This window comes from Bactrocera dorsalis, chromosome 3 (assembly GCF_023373825.1).
Source record: "Bactrocera dorsalis isolate Fly_Bdor chromosome 3, ASM2337382v1, whole genome shotgun sequence".
Taxonomy (NCBI): Eukaryota; Metazoa; Arthropoda; class Insecta; order Diptera; family Tephritidae; genus Bactrocera; species Bactrocera dorsalis.
In genome coordinates, this window is record NC_064305.1 from 68706543 (window position 1) to 68732739 (window position 26197).

The following is a 26197-nucleotide window of genomic DNA, read 5'->3' on the forward strand; positions in this document are numbered from 1 at the left end:
TTATCACTTTTTCACTTGATTATCGTATGTGTTGGCGTTTGGCTTGCTGTTGTTGCTGCTGCCTGATAATATATGCTACACAGTTTACAAAATTATTAAAATCGTCAACATAAGTTGTACATATTTACATATGTATATATGTATGTGTGTATATAATTATTATTAATTTTTTTATATTAATATATTAACTACACAGCAATGTTTAGTGTTCAAATTTGCTGTCATAAATATGAATGCAGCTACAATTATTTTTTATTAAAAATGATTTTTGTAGAAAAAGTTAGTTAAATATCAGTCAATTTCAGCTAATTGCGTACATCACTTAATTGTTACGGTAACCGTATTTAGCAAAGATGTTATTAAAAAGTAATAGTAATGAACCAGTCACGACATATAACGGTATTTCGAAAACATTCAAAAATACATTTTTTCATTCTAAAATACATTTACAACTTTACGGCATTTTGAAAACATGCAAAAAGTAAAGTTTTACTTATCTAAAAAACATAACGGTACATTTAAAAAATTCTCAAAAACACCTTATATTGAATAACGATATTTAAAAACAACATGCAAAAGGATAAACATGGCTATAAATTTTTTTTTTCGAAAACAGATTATATTGGATAACGGTATTTCGAAAACACCCAAAACACAGTTCTGTGTATTATAGTAACCTACAATTTAACGGTATTTAGAAAAACATGCAAAAATAACAGTTTTGCTTATCTAAAAAATGTAACGGTACTTTTGAAAAATTTTCAAAAACGCATTATATTGAAAACGGTATTCGAAAAACACTCAAAAACGAATTTTTGCGTATTAAAACAACCTACCACTAATTAATAACAGTATTTTGAAAAAAAAGACATATAACGGCAGTTCGAAAACACTCGAAAATACGTTTTAAAATATCAAAAAACCCAAAAGTTAACATGGCTATATAAAATTCTTCTTCTTCTTCTTCTTCTTTGGTAGAGAGAAGAACTTACACAACGAAATGCTTTATTTATCTATACAACTTAACGATATTAAAAACAATTTCGAAAACGCATTATATTGAGCAACGGTTTTTAAAAAACATTTAAAAACTCTTTTTTATGTATTAAAGCAGCCTACAAGTTAACGGTTTTTATGGTAGAAAACATAAAAAGCGAAAATTTTTGCTTAACGAAAAAGACATAACGGTATTTGCAAAATTTTCAAGATTGTACTTAAAGTAATGGTCATGAACCAGTTACGCCATAGTATTATGGTATATCGAAAACACATAGATTCCTAAATATTAAAAAACTCAAAACTACAATGCATAGTGTCTTCGAATTGCTTCCGCGTCCACGGTATTCGCCAGATCTGGCTCCCAGCGACTATTTCTTGTTCTTATCTCTAAAGGATGCTCGCTGGGTAGAAATTTTCGTCTAATGAAGAAGTGATTGCCGAAACCGAGGCAAATTTTAAAGCAAAGGACAAATCAGACTACAAAAATGGTATCGTAAAGTTGGTGAGTCTCTAACTCTCTTGAAAGGAACTATGTTGAACAAAAACAAAAAAAAGTTGTCAACAAAAATTTTTTTACTATGGCCGGCCGAGGACTTTTCAATTGATCTGTTATAGGAAACAATACTGGGAGCTGGAAAAACTTAATAAATACATATAAATAGAGATAAGCGAAAGATGAGAAAGGCCGTAATGTTAAAGGGTGATTTTTTAAGAGCTTGATAACTTTTTAAAAAAAAAAACGCATAAAATTTGCAAAATCTCATCGGTTCTTTATTTGAAACGTTAGATTGGTTCATGACATTTACTTTTTGAAGATAATTTCATTTAAATGTTGACCGCGGCTGCGTCTTAGGTGGTCCATTCGGAAAGTCCAATTTTGGGCAACTTTTTCGAGCATTTCGGCCGGAATAGCCCGAATTTCTTCGGAAATGTTGTCTTCCAAAGCTGGAATAGTTGCTGGCTTATTTCTGTAGACTTTAGACTTGACGTAGCCCCACAAAAAATAGTCTAAAGGCGTTAAATCGCATGATCTTGGTGGCCAACTTACGGGTCCATTTCTTGAGATGAATTGTTGTCCGAAGTTTTCCCTCAAAATGGCCATAGAATCGCGAGCTGTGTGGCATGTAGCGCCATCTTGTTGAAACCACATGTCAACCAAGTTCAGTTCTTCCATTTTTGGCAACAAAAAGTTTGTTAGCATCGAACGATAGCGATCGCCATTCACCGTAACGTTGCGTCCAACAGCATCTTTGAAAAAATACGGTCCAATGATTCCACCAGCGTACAAACCACACCAAACAGTGCATTTTTCGGGATGCATGGGCAGTTCTTGAACGGCTTCTGGTTGCTCTTCACCCCAAATGCGGCAATTTTGCTTATTTACGTAGCCATTCAACCAGAAATGAGCCTCATCGCTGAACAAAATAAAGCGCGAAACACATTTCGAACCGAACACTGATTTTGGTAATAAAATTCAATGATTTGCAAGCGTTGCTCGTTAGTAAGTCTATTCATGATGAAATGTCAAAGCATACTGAGCATCTTTCTCTTTGACACCATGTCTGAAATCCCACGTGATCTGTCAAATACTAATGCATGAAAATCCTAACCTCAAAAAAATCACCCGTTATTTTTGTGTTTCGCTAAGTATGCAGTGCTAACTAAAAATATAACAACAAACATAAACAAAATTGACCTTAATATATATTTACTATAGACATACTTGCGTATTTAGGGTTCTCAGATACATTGTCGGCTGTTTATGAGTATTTTTTTTTTGTTTTTGATATTTTCATTATCTTCCGTTTGCTTTGATAAACTTTTCAATTTAAATAATATGCAAATATTTAGCCTGCAAATATATTGGCGAACAAATTAAACTATGGCTGATAACAAGCCAACAATATTACTAGGATATTACAAAGAGCAAAAATGTAGGCAAGATGTATACAGTTTTAACTAGTTATATAAGTTATAACAGACAAAGTTGTAGTTTTTGTATAGAGCGACTAACAAATGGTTTAAGTACGTGACCACCGTGCGAGAGGTTATTGGTTCGAAGCCAAATTATTTTTCAAACTGCATTTCTTTTTCAACAGACATTCCAAAGCAATCGGCCTTAGCCCAAATACACTTGTGCCAACGTTTTTTCCAATCCTTGAAACAGTTGTCAAAGTCAATTTCCAGAATAGCCTTCGAAGCGTAGCGATTCACATTTAATGTCCTTAATTGACTCAAACTGTTTCCCGGAGCGGTCGTTTAAGTTTGCCGAATAACCAAAAATGACACGGAGCTTAATCAGGCGGCCACGATTATCGTGGTGCAAACACCAATAGTTGTCGGCCCGTAATTCCGCCCTCTTTTTACGAATAGCTTCGCGCAAACGACGCATAACACTCAAATAGTATGCCTTGTTAACAATTTGGTCGATCGGAAGGAATTCGAAGTGCACCACACCTCGATACCACACCACACTGAAGAAAACTGTCAACATAACTTAAATTTGACGTGGTTTTTTGGTTTCCGCCTCACCCTTGCAACGATATACCGCCGTTTGATCGTCTGTTTCCGCGTTGTAAGCATAGATCGAAGACGTATCGCTAGTAATAATGCGATTAATGACATCCTGGTAGTCCGAAAGCATTGTTTCACAGACGTTAAGGCGACGCTTTTTTTCGAAAAGATTGAGTGTTTTTGGAACCAATCGTACTTTCACTTTTCTTATTCCCAAATAATCTTTCAAAACTGTTTTCACTGATTCTTCCCATATTTCAACGACGCCTGTAAGATCTGTGACTGTTATAGATGTGGATTCTCAAGCAATAGTTCCTCTATTAAATTGACGTGTTGATCATCAGTTGCTGTTGATGGCCGTCCTGGACGTAATTCGTCATCAACGCGTTCTCGACCGTCTTTAAATGATTTGTACCAATCAAAAATACTGGTTTGAAGCTTTTTCAAGTATTGGAGCTACATTTTGAACCGCTAAGTCTTATTGTAGCTCAACTTTTATTTAATCTTCAAACTTAACCTCACTTTTGCAGCACATAAATTGAAGTCAGCAGTTCCAGTTCTCCCTTTGCAACCGCATAATCCGAAATCTAACACACTTCCAAGTGTATATCGACATAATTAAATAAGCACAAAGCGCTGTTTGATTAGTCGTTAACCTCCAAACTGCCATGCGGCCATTCACTTGTGCGCGTTGGCGCATGGTAAATTCCCTTAACCTAGGGTTTTTCCTGTCCTTGTCAACGAAACCACGTATGCCGCGTGTGCTATATTCGTCAGCGTCAGCGTCACCGGTGCAAAGGAAAGCAACGAACCAGCGCACCCAACGCGCTGCCAACAGTTAGCATAACTGTCATAAGAGGGTGAGAAAAGCCACGACCCACTAACCTTCACCTTGAAGTTGGTTGGCAGTTGGTTGGTGTGTTCACCTTGCCACAGCGTTACCTGCCACACACATGCTGGCAACTGCCACAACTGTGTTTGTGCGCACGTACATAAATTTGAAGTTTTTGCTGTTGTTGTTATGGGATTTTCTTTGTGTTTCTTTCGCTTACAACAACAAACGCTTATGTGTTGTGGTTTTTGGGCGCATTATGACTTCATAGCTACACACGACATTGAGTTGCCACATACTGTTTAAAAATGTTAAAATCAAAAAATGCTATTTTTAGTTATGTCGTTTTATAAAAAATTAAAAGGTTTTATTATTACCGCAAGTTTTCATGACTACAACAACAATTATAAGTAGAACATTTCAAAACTTTGAAAAAAAGCCAAAATTTATTGCGGTAAAATGGAAAATTGCTATTTTAAGTTATGTTGTTTTATTAAAAAATGCTACTTTATATTCTTATTGAAAAGCTTTGTCACTACAACAACAATTTTTAACATAAAAAAATTGAAAAATCAAAAAACGCAATGTTTAGTTGGTTTGTTTTTAGTAAGAAAACAAAAACAGTTTTTTATCACTACTATAAATATTGCTACCTACAACAACAACTTTCAGCAAATAAGCAAAAACATTTCGAGCAAGGACAAATTTACTGCGTTAAAATCAAAACCTGCTATTTTAAGTTATGTTATTTTTATTAAAACTCGCGAGTTTTTATCGTTATTGGAAAGCTTCGTGACTACAACAACAATTTTCATTAAACAAAATTTTAAACTCAAAAACTGTTATTTTTAGTTATGGTATTTTATCACAAAAATCTGGATTTTTCTCATTACTGTAAATTTCGACTACAACAATAATTTTTAAGCGAAAAATTTAAAAAACTTTCTACCAAAGGCAAATTTTACGGTATTAAAATGAAAAAATGCTATTTATATTTATGTCGTTTTATGACAAAACATAGGTTTTTATTATTACCGTTTGTCTTCATTACTACAAGAGCAATTTTCATCAAAAAATTTTTCAGTTAAACTTAAGTTTCAAGGTTCAAAATTTAGAAATGTTATTTTAAGTTATGTGGTTTTATGCAAAAGTGTATGTTTTATTATTACCGTAAGCCTTCATGACTACGACAACGATTTTCAGGAAATAAAATCGTTAATCTCAAAAAATGCTATTTTTAGTTATGCTGTTCTTTGAAAAAAACTCGCAGTTATTTACTGTACATATGTACATACATACATATGTGTCTAAGTGCTTAAGTTTCGTGTGGCACGCGTGGCTCTTTACTTTTGTTGCATTGTAATTGTTGTTAAACGAGCAGTTGTAAATACGTTTGTTGTTGTAGCTGTAATTAAAAAGTATTTAACAGTTGGTAAGCAACACCGGAAGTACGTAAATGAATTTTAATTTAACAAGGCCCACGAATATGCTTCTTGTATGTTATGAGTATAGTATTATAAGTATATTCGTATACTATATACATATAAATCTGTGCATATACTATATGTAAATAAGTATGTGTGTACTTGCGCTCTCAACTGACCTATGCCGCACTTACGCTTTTCCATTTCACATTTTCTTTATAACCAAGACATCGCACACTTTCGCTTTCACATTTCGAGGCCCTTCGTTTAAACACCGAATCGCCGCAACGGACGACGGATAATGACACTAGCCATGACAGTGACAGTGGTGGCGGCGGTGGCAGTGACAATGACTGCATTAGTGTTTGTGGCCGTTACAATGTCGATGTATGTGCATGTGTCGACGACGTTGGCGTGTGCAATAAACAGTTATAATCCGTTTTTCTATTTTGTGGCTTAAGACTTTGTGGAATACACCTTAAAAGCAAACAGCGCAGCAATAAAACACTTGCATACATACATTTTATGTGTGCCTGTATGTATGTATGTGCGTACTATTTGAGTTATTCTTTCTACAAGTCATTTACATTTGTTACCCTTCCTTTTTAAATGTGCTATAGTTTTGTCGGCTGGCCGTTTAAAGAATGCTCGACTGCCACAATGTGTTTAAAGGGGTTCTCAGTAATGCAGTTTCAATAAAGAAAGCGTTTGAAAAAGTGTGGAAGGCGTTATTTTTCTATTCTATTCTAATATGTGTAGAGTACATGACTTTTAGCTCAACTTTTTGTTAAATTGAAGATTGTGAAAGCTCGCAATTTCATAGTCAGCCTCCGGAACTGACCTAAACTTAAACCCTGTATGACATAAGAAAAATATCTACAAGCTTTATTATAATTGAACAAATTGACCATGAAATTGCGAGCTTTCATAATCTTCAAGTTAACAAAGCTTTATTATAATTGAACAATTACTTAAAGCTGCGGAGGGTCTTTCTCGTGTGAAAGTTTCTTTTTAGCTCCAACATAGCCCTGAAACCACTTTTTATAAGTTGAAATGAACTGAAAGCTTTGGGGGAGCTTTTACATATGACAGCTTCGTTTGTTAATTATATGATATATGAAAAATATCTAGAAGCTTTTTTATAATCAAAAATTACTAAAAGCTTCGGAGGAGCTTTCTCGTATGAAAGCTTCCTTTCAGCTCAAACTTAGCCTTAAAACCACTTTCTTATGAGTAAAAATAACTGAAATCTTTCGAAGAATATCTTCTTATAAAAGCTTTTCTTGTTATAGAAATATAGAAATTTTCTTATTCCAAATGAGGAATGACAAATGAGGATGCTAAACTAATATGTTTTAACAATAAAAACCAAAAAGTGTTTTTATAGGAAAGCTTCCTTACAAAAATTCCTATTATTGCGACAAAAACAATATACTTATATGTAGTTTTTGAAAAACAAAATTCAAGAAGTTTTTGACATGAAAGCTTCCTTCCTTATAAAAGTTTTCAAATTTCTACTACAGTGGTCGGAAAATAAAATAATATTTTATATTTTCTGGAAAACAAAATCCAAAGAGCTTTTTTATATGAAAGCTTTCTTTGTTATAAAAATTTTATTAATAATAAATTTTTAGTTTTTGAAAATCAAAATCCAAGGAGCTTTCTGAAATGAAAGCTTTCTTATAAATATTTTCATGTTTTTATTACTTACTATTAAAATCTTATTATTTTTGAAAAACCAAATCCAAGGAGCTTTCTGACTCGAAAGCTTCGTTATAAATTCATATTTCTATTACCGTGATCGTAGAATCAAACAAGCATAGTAAACTTACTTTATTTGAAGAACAATATTCAAAGAACTTTCTTATAGGAAAGCTTCCTTTTTTTATAAGAAAACTGTCTTTATAAAAGGTTTCATATTTCTACTACAGTAATCGAGAAATTAAACAATAAAATCTTATTACTTTTAAAAAATAAAATCCAAGGGCTTTCTCATATGAAAGCTTCTTTCGTTGTAATAATTTTCCTATTCATATTATTACAGTTATCACATAAGTATTTTTAGAACTTATTATTATTATTAAAATCGTCTAAAAATTTATAAATTTTCTACAATTCATGAAATTACATGATAAAATTCTAAAAACCGTTGAAAATTTTTATTTTAATATTATTTTTTGTATTATATGCCAAACTACGCCCCAATTTTTCTTAAACACATTTATACAAATACAATTTAAGTAAAAAGCAAATTATATAAAATCGTTTAGCATTGAAAAATAAATGAAAGCTTTGAAATTCATTAGCTATACGCTTGGTTTTGTAATTATTACTTTGCTGTACTTCTTTTCTGCTTGCTCCAAATAAGATTCAACTAAAGCCTCTGCTGAAATGTTCAGTACTGAAAATGAATTAAAAGCTTTTCTATCTAATGCAAAGACGAATCATATGAAGTTCCTTGCAAACGATTGTTTAGTAATGAAAATGAAATATGAGCTTTTTTATGTGAAAGCTTTGCTGATTAAAATTTTATGATTTTACATATTTACATATTTATACTGAAAGCATATACAAATAATTATTTAGTGCTGAAAATTAATCAAGAACTTTTTCGAGTGAAAGCTGTTTTTGGTATAAATTAAGTTTTTTTAAGTATTACTACTATATACTTTTGTATATTACATAGTTGAAGATGTAACTAGAGTATCTTCTGAATCGGAAATTCTTGATCAGATTTTTCATTTACTATCTGTTGCAGTTTAATTACAAAAGCATTTGTAAGCGCCTTGAAGTAGGCCACATTATGAATAAACTGCCTTTTTTACTCATTTTGCAACATAAAATAATATTTTTTTTATTTAATATAAAAAATTAATTTTATTAAAAAAAGTATATTTCGTTGTCGTTTTATTTAGCTCTTTTTACCATGGGCCTAAGCCACCTTGTCTGTCATTATAAGCGCAAACACTAAATACTTCTTACCCCAACAGCACTTTTTCCATATTTATAACAACCACAAGCGCCTAAAAAATGTTGTAATCATCCCAACACCACACACACTCACACCCTCAAAGCCTGTTAGCGGAAATAACAGTGTTGTACTGACATATGTACATACATATGTATGCCTCCAATGCCAGCTCCAGACTTGTTTCTCTCTCTCCTCCTTAACGCCTTTCCTACCTGCCGCTGAGCATTTTTATTTGCGGCCTTTTCAGCTCATTTTGCGCTCAAGTACAAGCCGCCATGAGGACCACACTTAACTACAGCCGCAGGGCGCACCGCAGCGTATGAGTAACATCTACCAGCAGGAATAGCAGCAACCAAAACGGCGTTGGCTGAGTGCGGCCTAAGGCAACAGAGCGCGTTATTTATTTGCTTTTACGCTTTTCTTGAGACTCTTTCATTTCTTTTCTGCCTCTTTTCCTCCTTTTCTTCATTTCCACACTTGCTGCCTAACTACATTCTCTTGTACGCCGCAAAATGCCAACAGCAACAACAACTTTTGCTGCTCGTTGGCAACGTTTAAGCTACAACCCACACAATTTGCCTGCCGCAAGCATTTTTGGAGTCTGCTTTTCTTGTTTTCCTTCACACCGGCGCTGCCTGTTTGTGCAACCCGGCGGCGCACTAGCTGCCTTTGACGTATTTTACCCGTTACAATTGAACTCGCTCAACGTCGCCCTTATGTTTGTGCTTTTGCTCACTGCTTTTGGGGTTTCTTCTTTTGTGTTGTTTTTTTTGGTTTGAGTGTTATTATTATTATTATTTTTTTACTTTTCCTTTTATTTTTTTCATGGCAATTGCTTTTGTTGTTTATTTTGCTTTGCGTTGCGTGACGTAAACCGTAGGACAGACGGACGGTCGCATTAAATTATCGTGATATGTTTGTGCAACGCGATTATATCAGTACATAGCGGCAGTTATATAACTACTCGTGAGAGAGAGTGACTGAGAGAGCTCAGCTTCATGCCGTAGACGGCAGCGCGGCAACTGTTTGCTGTTGCTTGTGTGCGTTTATTGAGTGTTACGTGTTGCTGCTGGCTTGGAAAGCAACAATAGTAACAACAACAACAACGAGAAAAGTCCAAACAACAACAAACCAAACAACTTATGCGCTTCCTTGTAACAATTGTAATATGTGTCGTTTTACTACCTGTGTTGTTGTTGTTTTTGTGTCCATTTCATAACATTGTTTGGCCAGTGTAGATATGTTTGTAAATTCTAATAAGATTTATTTAATACTATATATGTTCTATTCTGTTCTGTTAACAGCCACTATTGTTTGAATAAAATTTCATTGTTTGTTTCCTCCGAAGAAACGTCACTGGTTACTGCAGCTGTACTGGAAAGGTTTAAAAAAAAAGTTCTGTGGTGTAATATTTGATTAATTTGTAGAATTCAACATTGTTTCACATTCGTCTGTGAAGTTTTGACATTGTTAATATAAAACGACCTTTATCTTGGTTTTGGCCGGTCAGTTGGTATGACAGCTATATGCTTTAGTGGTCCGATCTGCATCAGAACTCGGAGATTTTTGGAATACCCTGCATAATAACTCATACCAAATTTCCTGAAGATTTCATTGTCAAATAAAAAAGTTTTCCATACAAAGACTTAAGTTCAATCGGTCAGTTTGTACGGCAGCTATATGCTATAGTTGTCTGATCTGAACAATTTCTTCGGAGATTTTAGCTATGACTTATAAAATTAATTGAGTGAAGTTTCCTGCAGATTTCTTGTCAAAATAAAAAGTTTTCCATACAAAGAATTGAGTTGGATCGGTCAGTTTGTATGGCAGCTATTTGCTATAGTGATCGGAAATCGGTGGTTTCGACAAATGAGCAACTTCTTCGTAAGAAAAATACGTGTGCAAAATTTCAAGTCGGTATCTCACAAACTGAGTTACTATTTCGACGAACCTGGCTAAATAGGCTAAGCCGATCACTTATATTCATATATGTATTTTATCTCAAAAATAAGGCCAATGCCGAAAATTATTCTAAATTTTTGCCTACATTAAGGCGTAAGCAAATTTTTAGTAAAGTTTCCCACCGAAAGTAACGGATTTTTTTTTTGTTACGGAGATATATCGTCAACTGAAGCGCTCATCAAGTAACCGGTATTCATATAAACGCTATTCGTCGCTGACAAGTATGAGATACCGCTTTACAGCACTTATTTTTGCTGCAAAAAATTTAATTTGCTCAGTTGGACTAATAACGGGTGATTTTTTTGAGGTTAGGATTTTCATGCATTAGTATTTGACAGATCACGTGGGATTTCAGACATGGTGTCAAAGAGAAAGATGCTCAGTATGCTTTGACATTTCATCATGAATAGACTTACTAACGAGCAACGCTTGCAAATCATTGAATTTTATTACCAAAATCAGTGTTCGGTTCGAAATGTGTTTCGCGCGCGTGTTTTGTTCAGCGATGAGGCTCATTTCTGGTTGAATGGCTACGTAAATAAGCAAAATTGCCGCATTTGGGGTGAAGAGCAACCAGAAGCCGTTCAAGAACTGCCCATGCATCCCGAAAAATGCACTGTTTGGTGTGGTTTGTACGCTGGTGGAATCATTGGACCGTATTTTTTCAAAGATGCTGTTGGACGCAACGTTACGGTGAATGGCGATCGCTATCGTTCGATGCTAACAAACTTTTTGTTGCCAAAAATGGAAGAACTGAACTTGGTTGACATGTGGTTTCAACAAGATGGCGCTACATGCCACACAGCTCGCGATTCTATGGCCATTTTGAGGGAAAACTTCGGACAACAATTCATCTCAAGAAATGGACCCGTAAGTTGGCCACCAAGATCATGCGATTTAACGCCTTTAGACTATTTTTTGTGGGGCTACGTCAAGTCTTAAGTCTACAGAAATAAGCCAGCAACTATTCCAGCTTTGGAAGACAACATTTCCGAAGAAATTCGGGCTATTCCGGCCGAAATGCTCGAAAAAGTTGCCCAAAATTGGACTTTCCGAATGGACCACCTAAGACGCAGCCGCGGTCAACATTTAAATGAAATTATCTTCAAAAAGTAAATGTCATGAACCAATCTAACGTTTCAAATAAAGAACCGATGAGATTTTGCAAATTTTATGCGTTTTTTTTTTTTAAAAAGTTATCAAGCTCTTAAAAAATCACCCTTTACAAGCACTTGGTACTTGCAACTTGCCAGTAATTCGTTTTATTTTAAACGCCGGGTGCTTTTTTGTTACAATTTAAGCATATACGAGTATATATACAAACATTTATCATATACAAATACTTATATGAATATATCTTGAAAATTTGTATAAATTTGCCCCAACCTATAATCATTTAAGTGTAACTACCTTATTTATGTCAATATTTCCTTGTCATCGATTTTCACTTTTCCCCTCCCACTTTTCCTTTTTCCCTTCACAATGTTAGCCTTTGAAGTTGAGTCAGCTGTACATGAATGGATTTCCCATTGATTTAGCTTGCTCTAATTTAATATTTAACTCACTCCCATTACCGCTCTCATACACCACCTGCAAACCACTCTTCACAAATCACTTTCACTTTGATCGATGAAGGAAAAAAGTTAACGGGTTTGATTTGGTGACAATAAAGGATTGTGGAAATGCGATTACACAAATTAATAATTTAATAAAAATATTTAAAGAAAAATTTTGTTATAAAAAATTATAATTATTTTTATACGCCTAAATACATATGAAATTATAAAAAACTCAAAAAATTTAAAAATTAAAAAAAAAAAAAAAAAACATTATTATCATTTTTTTATTTCAATAATACAATAATACATTTTTCGCTAACCTTTATTTCAACTCTCTCCTCTCCTCTCTTTACAGGATATTTTACATAACGGCGCTACCTGTTTGTTAAAGAAAACAAAAATCTCTTGTACAACTACTGTAACCATACATCAATTACCACAACAACAACAACAACATCATTTAAAAAAATTTTTAAGAAAAAATACAAAAAACAATAACACTAACAAGAACAGCATAACCGTCCATTAGCGCAAGCTGAAAGAGTCCCAGAGTTTTCGCTGTCGAAAGCTATGAAGCTTTCAAGCGCATTTTTTGTAAATAAACGGCAGAGCAACAAAGCATAAAAACGGCGCGTGAAAATTTTAAACAGGCATCGCTCCAAGTGCCAACAGCAGCACTCTAAATAGACGCAATTCTACAAAAGAAAACAGCGGAAAAGTTAGCAAAAGCAAAAGCTAAAATATTTTTTATAAAAAGTTTATTCTGTGTACATACACACACACATATATTGGCGATTTTTATACGGCTTGCGCGCGTTTGGGAATTTTTACAAGAAGTTGACGAGATTTATTAGCCAAGCATAGCGGTGATACTAGTACAAAATGGGTAGGAAAAAAATACAAATATCACGCATCACCGACGAGCGTAACCGACAGGTGAGTGCAAATATTAAAAATCCAAATACTTATGGAAATCTTTATTTTAAAGAAGGCGTAAAAATATATATCTTTTTTTATTTATTTTTAAGCAAATATGAGTTACTACAAAATACTAAATATCACAAAAATATTTTTTATAAAAATTTAATTTTTAAAATTATATTAAATTATTATTTATGAAAATTTTAATACTGAAATTATCAATATTTATGAAAATTTATATTTTATAAAAAATTTTATTTTTCAAAAAATTTAAATAGTTTTTTACTTTTCCAAAATATGAAAAAAAATTTAATCTTCTATTGATCAATAAAAATGTATTTTTTAATTACTTTCTTTTTAAATTTCAATTTTTTATTGAAACAAAAAATAATAATTTTATAAAAAATTGCGAAATATATTGAAAATAATTTTTTTATTTAAAATTTATTTTTCAAAAAAATTTTTTTTAATAAAAATATTAATAAAAATTTTTTTTCACTAAAAATATTAAATATCAAAAATATTTATGGCAATTTTTGTTTTTTAAAAGGCATAAAAATATATATCTTTATTTAAATATGAGTTACTTCACTACAAAATACTCAAAATTAAAAAAAAAATTTAAAATATTTAACATCATCAAAAATATACGTAAATATTATTTCATACAAAATGCATTTTTTCAAATTATTTTTTTAGAAAATTTAATTACAAAATTCCACGTATTTGTTATATTTCAAAAAAATTTTGTTGTAATAAAAATATTTTTTTTTAACTGAAAATATTAAATAGCAGAAACAAAAAGAAACCACTCTAAAATTTTTAGAAATATTTTTTATTAAAAAGTTTTGAAAAGCTAAAATTTTATAATAATGATTTTTTATAAAATATCAAATATTTATAAATAAAAAAATTTTTATACAAAAATTTCTTTTTCAAATATTTGTTATCTTTTTAAAATGAAGAGCGTAAAAACATAAATAAAAAAATATAAAGTACACAAGTCTACAATTTTTTTTAATAATAAAGCATAACATAATAAATATATTAAAAGTATTCCTCTCATGCTCTAATGTAAAAATATTGAAAATAAATGATTTGCAATTTTTTTTGGAAAAGTGAAAAATTATTTATAAAAAAATTATCAATAAAAAATTAATATTTAAAATGAAATTAGTTTAACGGTGTATTTTCAACCTTTTTTAGATTTAAATTTTTTTAAATAGTTTTTTACTTTACCAAAATATGAAAAAAAAATGTAATCTTCTACTGATCAATAAGAATGCATTTTTTAATTACTTCCGTTTTAATTTTAAATTTTTTATTGAAACACAAAATAATAATTTTATAAAAATTAAATTTTAGTTTATGAAAATCATTTTTTTATTTAAGTTTGTGAATTTTCAAATGACTTAAATTCCTGTATTTGTTGTTGCAAATTAGCTGCACCCGAAATATCTCCTCCATTTCACATATCGATCTGCATATCCTCTAGATTTTCTCTTAGCTCACACGCAGCCCAAAGAGCATTTTACGTCCATCCATCCATTGTCTTTTGCTAATCAGATGTCTCTTACTTCGACCTCCGTAATCAGCGCTCTATTATTCATTCATTCAACTCCGCATTTGTCGTACTTTAATAAGGCTGTTGCAAATTTAATCATTGTCTAGTTAGAAAATAATAAGTGACAATTAAATTGCAAATGAGCCGTGCGGGTGACCGTTAGACATGCTGTATTTTCACAACCCGAAGAATATCCGCTTGCTTGGAAATTAATATTAGGGATGTTCGCAATTTCGGTAAAGAAAATTAATTGTTGATAATGACAGTTGATAAATGAGCATATAATGATTTATTTAATATTTACAAGACTTCAAAAAATAACGTTCCCTTGTAAAAAGCTGAACTTCATATGTATATCCTTACGAGCAATCTGAGGGCACGTGGCATTTTTCTCAATCCATAGATTTCCCACATAGAATAATCTAATCTTCGATGAAAAAATGCAACTCCGTATTTTATTACTAATCTGCTTTAAAGAAGCCTTCAGAGAACTTCAATTATTTTTTTTTCGTTCCTAGAAAAATCACTGAAACCGACACTATAGTATCATATAATATTATTATATCGTATCGTATCTGTTACTATCTTCGATATCAGAAGCTTTAATTTTCGACTTCTTCAGTTGTGCTCACAAAGCATAAAAAAATTGATTCTTTCAAATATTAATAACCACTCAACTAAGGACATCCCTAATATAAAAATATGCATGAATATTGACTCCTCTACTCAATATTATATTGCCTATTGCCTTAAGAGTCACGGTCTGTCTAAAACGTGCATCATATATGCAACTTTATAGCTATTAGGCCCACTTAAAGTACTGTCTCTTGGCATATGCCTACGGCGTGCGAAGACGCTCACATTACCCAACGTCCACGTACGGCAGCAAAATTAAACCACTCACATATATAGTGTCTATATGGCTTTCTAATTGTGTATGTGTGTGTCTTTTACAAAAACTGCATGCTGACCTGTGTGCATTGTCTGTCAGCGCCAATGTCTCATATCCTTGCATTGAACTTAGATGTGTGCGATAAAAATCGATTAATTGGAAACCAAGGCTAGGATGAGCCACACGTCGACGGGCAATGCCTTAAATGCATAATAACTAAGCTTTCTGTGTGCAATATAAATGTTTGTAAATTATTATAGGCATTTCATTGTTTATAATAGCAGTTGTTCAAGGATGTATATACATATATATAGTGTCACCTAAAATGCAAAATGGCGTAACATCACTTTTCGTAAGTTTATAGGCGATATAATAGAAACTACTCATATTAAAACAAAATTTGAGTTTTGGTTATGAAATGGTTATATATTGGTTAATATATTGGTTAATATTATGGTTAATATATTGGTTATATCTGACAGCGGAGGCTGATATTTTATGTTATACATATGTAATATGATGTAGTGAATTGTAGGCAAAAAAACTCAATTTCGATTATTTTGAAGATGCGTTGTTTTGCATTTAAGGTGATTACATATGAATACATACAATGCCACCTCAAAAATATTTTACATAGACTTCAAAGAGAAAATCTTTAAGTTTATTTTATTTATTTGCGTTTTTATTATTATTATTACTTTTATTACTTCCATTTTTTACCTAACTTATCATATCCTAGTCTATTTACTATATTAATACATTTTTCCTTTCTCCCTTCCACAGGTTACGTTCAACAAACGCAAATTCGGCGTCATGAAGAAGGCCTACGAGTTGTCGGTTTTGTGTGATTGTGAAATTGCGCTTATCATCTTCTCATCCAGTAATAAATTATATCAATATGCTAGCACTGATATGGACAAGGTCCTGCTCAAATATACTGAATATAATGAGCCACACGAGTCACTCACGAATAAGAATATAATTGAGGTAAGTCGAAAATAACTACAAACAAACAAGCACAATACTCATTAGAATAACAAAAGCGGTTGAGAATTTCTGAATTATTTTTTGGAAATTGATTTTACATGTAGCCTAGAATTGTGCCCTTTCTTCATTTTTAGAAAATGGTTTTGAACGCAATCCAAAGGTTTTTCGACCAGGTAGTGGTCATATCAGTCAGAGAGCCTTGCTCTAGGAAAGGTTACTTGAAAGTTTCTCGTCGTTTGGAGTAGTTTGTAGTTTGGGAAAACTGTATATGAATCTGGGCTCACTCAAACTAAGAACTGCAAAACTTTTTTGGAAACGCCAGACCAATAAGTGCCGATTCCGTCAGGCGCTCTTTCTAAAAATAAAATCGATGAAAAAAATTGTTTGGACCAAAAGCATAAGCTTCAGTTATTTAACCGTTAAATTACCTACAAACATGCTCAACTATCTTCTACATTTTGCTTTATTCTTCTTATTATCTTTTATCCACTTTATTATGCTCATTTCCATTCACTTCAATTATTGCCGTCGCTTGTCAAAGCTATCAGCTCCTGTTGCTTACATTGAGTAGCATTGTGTAAATAGAACAGTTAAGGTAGTTAAGTCAGCCGCCTGAGTGTAGGCTATGGCGTATGAAGAGAAAATGGCAAAAAATGGGAAACAGTAAGCAAACATTAGCGGCGTGTGAACTCGTGCGCAATAAACCGCTAACTGGTTGTTATTTCGATGCACACATTTCTATTAACATACATATAAATATCTTCAAACAACAAAGCCAACAGCGCTTTTATGCATCGCCTAACCGATGCTTCAAATTATGCAGAATAAATTGAGTGTAAATGACAACGCACAAAGACTTGTTGTGGTTTACTTTACATTTATTTATGCAGGTATTCAATACTGAAATTTCGGGATTGCGAAATCGTGATTTTTCGGGATGGCAAAGAATTTTGTTTATAAATATTAGTTATGCAATTTTTATTCATTTATGTGTAAAAATTTTGAAGATACAAACTCGGGATTTTCGGGATCACGACAATTTTAGTATTAATTAAATAAAAAGGGTATTTGTAAATATAGTTAAAAAGTAATTAGCGTTTTTTGATAAATTTCTTAGCAAAAATTTGTAATACGGATGTCGGAATTATAAAATCGAAATATTATCGGGATTAAAAAATTTTGTTTTTAAATATTTTAAATGTTATAAAATATAATAAACTAAAATTAAATAAATTAAATAGAATATAATAAAATAAAATTATGCGTTTTTTTTTGTTAATTTAATAGTAAAAGTATTAAATATACAAAATCGGGATTTTCGGGATTACAAGAATTTTTAGTTAAATAAAAAAAATGTATGTATATTAAAAATTAATATTTTTTTATTTGTTTATTTAAAAGTTTTAAATATACATATCAATATTCGGGATTACATAATCGGGATTTTCATGATAGAAAAATTTTGTGTTTAAATGTTTAAAAATTAATAATGAAATTTTGTATTTATTTATTACTAAAAATTTTTAATAAAAAAATTCGGGATTTTCGGGACTACAAAAATTTTTAGTTTATTTTTTTATTTGTTTATTTAAAAGTTTTAAATTACTTATCAATATTCTTTTGTGTTTAAATGTTTAAAAATTAATAATGAAATTTTGTATTTATTTATTAGTAAGAATTTTTAATAAAAAAATTCGGGATTTTCGGGATTACAAACGTTTTTAGTTTAATTAAAAAACTTTTTTTTTAATTAATAATGCTATTTTTTATTTATTTTTCGTTAAAAATGTTTAATAAACAATATCGGGATTATCGGGATTATCGGGATTACAAAAATTTTTAGTTTAAATTTATTAAAAATGTTATGCTTAAATGTATTTAAAAATGAATGTTGGGATTCTAAAATGTAAAAAGTTATTGAGACATACTCGAAATTTTCGGGATTACAAAATATTTTACAGTAAATTTATTTAATAGGCAAAAATGTATACAAAATCGAAAAGGTGAGAAATAACGATAATTTAGTTGACTTGAACTGTGTAAAAACTCAAGTTTTTAATACTTACTACAGCCGTGCTTAAAAGCCTTCACCATAAAAAAAAATATACTTACACACAATATATACATAAGTATGTCAGGTTTATCTCTTTTTTGTCTTTAACCGTACAATTTTCAATATCGACAGCCAAAACAACGTTTAGTGATTTCATTGTTTATTTTACTTCTCTCCCGCCTCTCTCAAGTTCACACAAGTCGTCGAGACACCTGAGTCGTCAGTTGTTTACATTATCAATATTTTGGCATCTCGTTGACACGTTGCGCACTTTCGATGTGCCTTTGCACCTTTCGCCTTGCCTCACTTACAAACATATGCATATAAGATGCTGTGGCACGCTACCTTCCACCTTTCAAACATATTCATTTTGTCTACCTCTGACTTACAGCGCTTCCTCCACAGCTTCGAAGCTGTGTTCATTCATACTTTGCTCTCGAATTTATTATTTCTTCTATGCTTTTTGTCGCACTTTGCTCTTTTATAATGTTAATTCCCGGCATATTTACATAATTTTACATTTTCTTTTACGAAATTAACGCGTTCCGACACTTGCACTTTGTGCTGTCGGAGAAGACTGCCAGTTGCAGTTGGCGCCGGTGAGCGCGGTGAAGATGGCAATATACAGCTGATGCTAAGCAAAATGTAAACACATTATGAATTTTTGTATTTTTTACTTTGAGGGTGCAACAACCTTGAAGTAAGCCGAATTTCGGTTTACTTTGAAAAAAAAAAAAAAAAATTAAGTCATCAGTAAAGTTTCGAAACAAAGGAATAGATTTTTGTCAGGTGATTCGAACTTCGTCTTCCGAATTTCAACTGTCGTCCGCACTAAGCTAGGCATCGTACTCTTATAAATAATAATAAGTAGGTAAAATTCTTCGTTGAACTCAAAACTCAGTTTCACATCTTAAATGTTCTTTTAAGAAATTTTTGAAGTTTTTCCAAATATTTTGTAAAGCAATTTCATTCACTGCGAGGTTTTTCCTCTATCCAAATCGTCTTTGTCATTAGTCCAAATCGTAGCTTCTCTGTCTGTACTCTACTTACTCACTTCCTTTTTAAAGTATTTATTTTGTTTAGTCATCCAGGTCCCGGAAAGTTAGTCGCCTTATATGGTCCATTTACGAGGCCAAGACAAAGAGTATGGAGCCAAAGAAGTAATCATTTTAACTTATACCTACCAAACCAACTTAATAATGATAGGTGTGGAACGTACCCCGAGGCTTGAGAGGGTTTTTCACAGAATGAAAGTCTTGTCATTAGCTCATCAGTCATTCTGCGAGGTATCACCTCTGCATATTCAGTTGACAGAATACCTTGACCCCCTGTCAAGTGTTCAACCAATTCATCTTTTGTCCTAAACATGGTCCGTGTCAAGGAGAGGAGGAAAGAGTACATTCCATCTTTCAGTAACCGGACTTTTTAGACTATTTGCTTTCGCTTACATAACAAAACTAGTTATTTAGGTCCTCATCTCAACTTTCCTTGTAAAACCACTGTTCTGACTTTTCTAATATGAGGTTTCTGAACAGAGAACTAATATCATATTTAACTTATTTCACTTATACTTTATTTTTTTTTTTTTTAAATATCAAAAAAGTTATTTTGACTAACTATTTTAAACTTACATCATCTGTTTTTTGTACTTACAGAAGGAGAATAAAAATGGCGTTATGTCACCAGATTCACCCGAACAGGAAGCCGATTTCACACTCACACCCCGCACTGAAGCCAAATATAATAAGATCGACGAAGACTTTCAGCTGATGATACAACGCACTCAAATGGGCGGAGCGAGCGCATCCGGACGCAATCTTGGTAATACGAATTACACATTGCCGGTATCGGTGCCGGTGCCGGGCGCTTATGGCGATGCCATGCTGCAAGCGAGCCCACAAATGTCCCACACAAATATAAGCCCACGGCCGTCAAGCTCAGAGACCGACTCAGGTGGGATGTCCCTAATAAGTTAGTACGGAGTAGTGTCGCGGCGCACACACCACCATTTTCTTCACTTATCGTTGTGTTCAGTTTATCGTTATTTTCTTGTTCTTGTTCGCTTTTTATTTTTATTTTGATTCTGTTTTGTTTTCTTTGGGAATGTATTTGTTCGTTGTTGTTTTGTTGCATTGAGTTTGTTGTTACTGCTTTTCTTTTTAGTTTATTCATTTTTGTTTGTTTTTTTTGCTTTCTACTTTTCATTTCGCTTTTTTGCAAGTTTTAATGTGTTTCATTATTTTATCGGCGCGCAAATGCATTTCTCGTTTTCTTTGTTTGCATGCATTTTGCTCGATTGTGTTGCCAATGTTGTTTGTTCATTGTTACTTTTTTGATTTTTCAGTTTCTTTATTTTTTGTAATTTCGTTTTGGTTAGTCTTATTTTATTTTTTAATCGTTTTTTGGTTTGAGCTAAGCTCATTTTTGCTGTTTCTTGAAATATTTTATAAGCGTTATATGCCACGTCATCACACCTGATAACTTTTATGATTTTGAAATATAGTGTAGAACGATAGTGTAGAACGAAAGTTATATCCATTTTGAAGACTTTTTGGTATTATACTTAAGTTTATGATCGTCTCAGCTCCCAGCACAGCAATTAAATTCTTTTTATTGAAAAAAAAGCACTATAACCTCACTTCTTTCAGAGCTCACCAGGTTCGACTTAGTTGACAGCTTTTTTTACGGCATTAAGCCTTTTATAAACGCTAAATAGTAATATTAATTTTGGAACTAAAATAAGACAAGATAATATAAGATAAACAGATGAGGATTGCGACCTAAGTTCTGTTCTGCCCTCTCCTAAGTCACAACGACTCACTTAGATAAATTCCAATATACTGTTGGATTCTAGTGAGGCGATGTGTTCACTATTTGGAAACATGGATCTAAGGGCCTTTATATTTTTTTGTTTTTTGTTTTTGGAACTAAAAAATATTTGAATTTCTGAGGAAGTATTATGCAGCTTTCTGCAGACTCGACAAAAAATATCTTCCAAAAGAATAAGACATACTACGAAAGCCATTGTTTGAGAGCTACAGTAGTGGCTTAGATTTCTTGACATGTTTCTATATCCAACAAGTTGCTCTATAAATATTATATTACTAAAGATTCTTCATAAAAAGTCGAACTTTTCCAATAAATCTTTCTGCATCCTGAACAGGGATATTAAGTTTGCCGCGATGTCTGTGAAACCGAAACGTACGAGACCCTATAAAGTTTGTATATAAATGATCAGTGCAAGGACCCAGTCACCCGATGCTGTTGTTTCCTTTTCACTAGAGGCATTTTTTACTAGTACCGTAAAGAGTTCGGCTTCGTCGCAGCCAAAGTTAACATATTTTCTTTTTATTACTTTTAAATGATGCAATAATGTCAAACCCTCAAATTCCTGACATCTGTCAAAAGTAGAAAGCATCCATATGTAAATAAAGTCACATCCGATAAATAAGCACCACATACAAAATTTTGATCGAGACGCACTAGCAATTTGATTTTATAAGATTTATGCTTGAATAACTTTTAAGTTTTCAAAAAGTCATTGCTCAAAAAGTAGTATATATACTATATAACGGATTTTGCAAGTAAAACAATATTAATTTATAATTTTTACTACACATTTTTAATATTTTGCACATTACTGTGAATTTCATAATTGCCCAACGTGCACTTTTTACACACCAAATCCGCATATATATACAATTCTTAGCCGGTATACCTAATATTTGGCCCATAACTGTAGTTTGAGAATTTTCCTTTAATATAAATTTGAATTGAAAAAAGTTGTAGTGTTAAGGCTTTTCGTTTATGCAAGCTACACTATCTAAAAGTTGACTAGATTTTCGTCAACTGTTCTTAATTTTAGGCACATCACTGTATAACATAAATTCTTATTTTATTGACACTTGAGGTGCAGTGTATATGAAATCTGCGGTCAATAGCTTTATGCTGATCTAAATAGTTAAAGCTGGGTTAGTTTGCTATCCAAGAACTACTAAAAAGTCGGTTATAGACGAGTTAGTCAACTACCCAAAAACTACTGAAAAGTCGGTTATAGACGAGTTAGTCGACTACCCAAAAACTACTAAAAAGTCGGTTATAGACGAGTTAGTCTACTACCCAAAAACTACTAAAAAGTCGGTTATAGACGAGTTAGTCTACTACCCAAAAACTACCAAATACTTGGCATAAAAATATACAATATTATACTTTTGTGTAAAAAAAAATTATTAATTTTTCTTATTTTTTCTTAGGCTTATTGGTTAGCTTTTCTCAACATTTTTATTTTATTTTTGTTATTTTAATTTTTTATTTTGCTTTATTTATGCTTATATTTTTCGTTGTATACATTTCGTTGATTTCATTTCGTTCATTTTACTGCACGCACCGTTTCGAGTTTGAGTTTCTTCCAGTAATACAACAAAAACAAAAAAAATTGAAACACTGGAAAGAAACTTTTTGTATTATATATGTATATATATATTTTTGTATGTTTTACTCTAAAGCAATGCAAAACGAAATTTTTTCTCTTCTCTTTTCTTTTCTTTTACCACAACCACAAATCATCAAACAAACAAACAAAAAAATCAACTCACCAATATATCAAAAAATATATATCTACATATAACTGTGTGTGTGTGTGTTTATGGTGTCCATCAAACGAATGAAAAAACGCCACTGCATATATATATATATATAAAAATTATACAACAACAAAACAACAACCAACCACACAGTTTATCCATCGGGTTCCATGTTGGAGATGTCAAACGGTTATCCGCATTCACATTCGCCGCTTGGTGGATCACCCAGTCCAGGACCGAGTCCAGGTTTAGGTGGGCGTCAAATAAAATTTGCTTTAAATTGAAAATAATACAAAAGTCAAACTAAAGTTCATACATTGTAGTGCCCATTAACAACTCACTAACATTTCACCACATAAAAAATATTCTCAACACACTTTAATGAATACTAACAACAATTAATGTCACATTTTTAATATAATTTTACGGTTATAAATCGTAGCATGCCTCCCTGTGCATACATATGTATATAATTACACAATATAACACGCTTATATATTTATTTATAACTGTTTACTATTAAGTGTGGTGAATTTCTTCACATATATTTACCAAAACCCCTAACAACAGCAATATTGCATAACTCAAGCTAGCTTCTAGACACACGTTTTCACTCCCCTCCGCATAGTATGCCTTATTAACCGTTTAAATTGTATACTCACCTTCACCGCACCACAAAATTCTCCAACTAACCACTCCGTTGTGTTTACAACTACATTTTATGTTACTTGCATTTGACGTGCGAAATTCTAAAATTATTCTCTCAACCTCAAATTTATAGCTCACCACCTGTCACACAAGCAACAGTCACCGGGCGGCCAAAATGGACGCGCTTCCAATCTACGCCTCGTCTTACCAACACCACTTGCTCAAAATATGTCAGCTGCAGATGAGATTAGCTACGGCGATGTGAGTACTTGTAAATGAAGTTCTATTCTGTTTTAAATATAACTTTGCTTTCGTTTTGATTGCCACCTGAACAGCAGCGACACAATCAGGCATCACTCAATACGCCCGTGGTGACGCTGCAAACGCCCATACCCAATATGTCGGGCTACACATTTGGGCCGCAAGATTTCTCTATGAGTTCCTCCGATGTTATGAGTTTACAGCCATGGACCACACATCAGGGGCTCGTACAGCATACGGGGTGAGTAAATTGAGACATTTGAAAAAATTATTTTTTAAGGTTATGTGCGAAAGAAGGGCAAATATTGTTGTAGTTGTAGCGACAGAAAACACTCCTGAAGCAATTTCGAGGAATGGCGCCGAGTCGACGGTCCTTGACCAGTTAAAATGTCTGGTTCTTGTTCTTGTTATAGCGGCGAAAAGCATTCCTGCAATAATTTTGGGGAATAGGTCCGAGTTGACGGTCTTTGACAGGTCCGTGCCGTTTACTTAGACCCGAATGTCGTGGGAAATGGGAAATATTGTCGAGTAATATGTTTTAGTTAAGAGTCTACTAAGATTTCTGAAATACTAGGGTCAATGTTGAACTGAGTTAAAGGAATTGATATACATTACTGCGGTTATAGAATTGCCGGGTGTCTTTCAGAACATCGAAAGTGAGTTCAACTACATATTTTATTCAATCTTAAGGATTAAGAATATTTGAAGATAAACAATCTTGAGTGGGTCGGCCCACTATGGTTTGAGTTTGATTCATAGAGAAGCTATACAATGATAAGATACTACTAACCGGCGGAACTACTGCAGGGTGCGTTTCATATCAAGGTACCGGTGCCAAGGCTGGCATCTAAAGACAAACGCCTGGATGGCAAATTTCACATTACCCGAGACGCTTACTGTTGTCTCGGGAAGCAGGCGATTAATGCGAACTGTAATGGCTCAATTCCCCGACAGCCCGTTCTATGTTACCCAAATTTATCCGGGTTTTATGCGGCCAAGGGCTACTTTTCTGACGATCTAACCCCGCTTGGACCGTTGAGTTGTAGATTAACAGTAAACCGTCCTCCACTTCCTTCAGTTTAATACTCGTAATCAACCAACCGAATGGATCTTTTTGGGTAAATAAAAGGGTCTCGTACTCAGGTTCTATGCCGTTATTGCTGATGGAAGAAATTCTAATCAAGTTAAGCTTCTTGACAGTCTTTACGGAACATTCCGTTAATGATTAAGCTCACAACAGTACCTTTCCCCTAAACTTATCCAGAAAATAATGAGTGTGCCGAATATAAACAGTGACTGTGACATTTTTTACCGAAGCTTCGGAGCTATGTAGATCGTTAGGCTGCGAACTTATCTTCGGATTAGGTAATAATCATAATCTCTGGAAGTAGCGTGGATAATTAATACGCCGGTGTATGCATATTTTTCTAACTTTACGACTTTTTTCTCGCATACAGACTCCCTCATTTGGCCGTACCGAATAGCACACCACCGCCTGCCACCTCGCCCGTCTCGATCAAAGTCAAATCCGAGCCACAATCACCGCCACGCGATCTCTCCGGTTGCCACCATCAGCAGAATAGCAACGGTTCGGCGGGCAGCAGCGGCAGCGGTGGTGGCGGTGGCGGCAGTTCATCCAACAGCGTCTCTACCGCCAATGCACTCGCGCTTGCCAATATGAATGCGACGGCGGTGATAGCGGGCGGCAGCGGCGGCGTCAATTCGGCGTCCGAGCAGGCTGCCAATCTGAGTGTACTAAGTCATCCGCAACAGCATCTGGTGATGGGCGGCTCAAGGCCCTCCTCCACGGGACATTTAACGCCAACGCAAGGAGGTAAGCGTAAATCACATTTTTTTATATTTTCTTAATTTCATTTTATTTGCGCAACAAATATTTGGCAAGTTTTAATGCGCGCTAAGTGCTCTATTTACTACTAAGTGATGCTAGTTGACGTAATTTTCTTCCTAAATAACAAAAAAATTAAATACTAGATTTTTAATTATAATATATTAATTTTTTTTTAATT

The 26197-nt window shown here is 33.0% G+C and overlaps 1 protein-coding gene across 22 annotated transcripts in view; it reads left to right on the forward strand.

The window, feature by feature from the left end:
* Positions 1 to 26197, forward strand: part of LOC105228884 (myocyte-specific enhancer factor 2) — a 231304-nt gene that overhangs the window by 198916 nt on the left and 6191 nt on the right. For 15 of the 22 annotated variants that reach the window (XM_049453173.1, XM_049453167.1, XM_049453176.1 and 12 more), the window contains 7 exons: positions 12617 to 13197; positions 16422 to 16625; positions 20334 to 20649; positions 23415 to 23513; positions 24043 to 24170; positions 24245 to 24411; positions 25628 to 26004. In XM_049453173.1, coding sequence (XP_049309130.1) covers positions 13144 to 13197; positions 16422 to 16625; positions 20334 to 20649; positions 23415 to 23513; positions 24043 to 24170; positions 24245 to 24411; positions 25628 to 26004 — 1345 coding nt within the window. In that variant the 5' untranslated portion in view covers positions 12617 to 13143. The remainder of the gene's footprint in view (positions 1 to 12616; positions 13198 to 16421; positions 16626 to 20333; positions 20650 to 23414; positions 23514 to 24042; positions 24171 to 24244; positions 24412 to 25627; positions 26005 to 26197) is intronic. The other 7 variants (XM_049453181.1, XM_049453184.1, XM_049453189.1 and 4 more) reach the window with 5 other exon arrangements.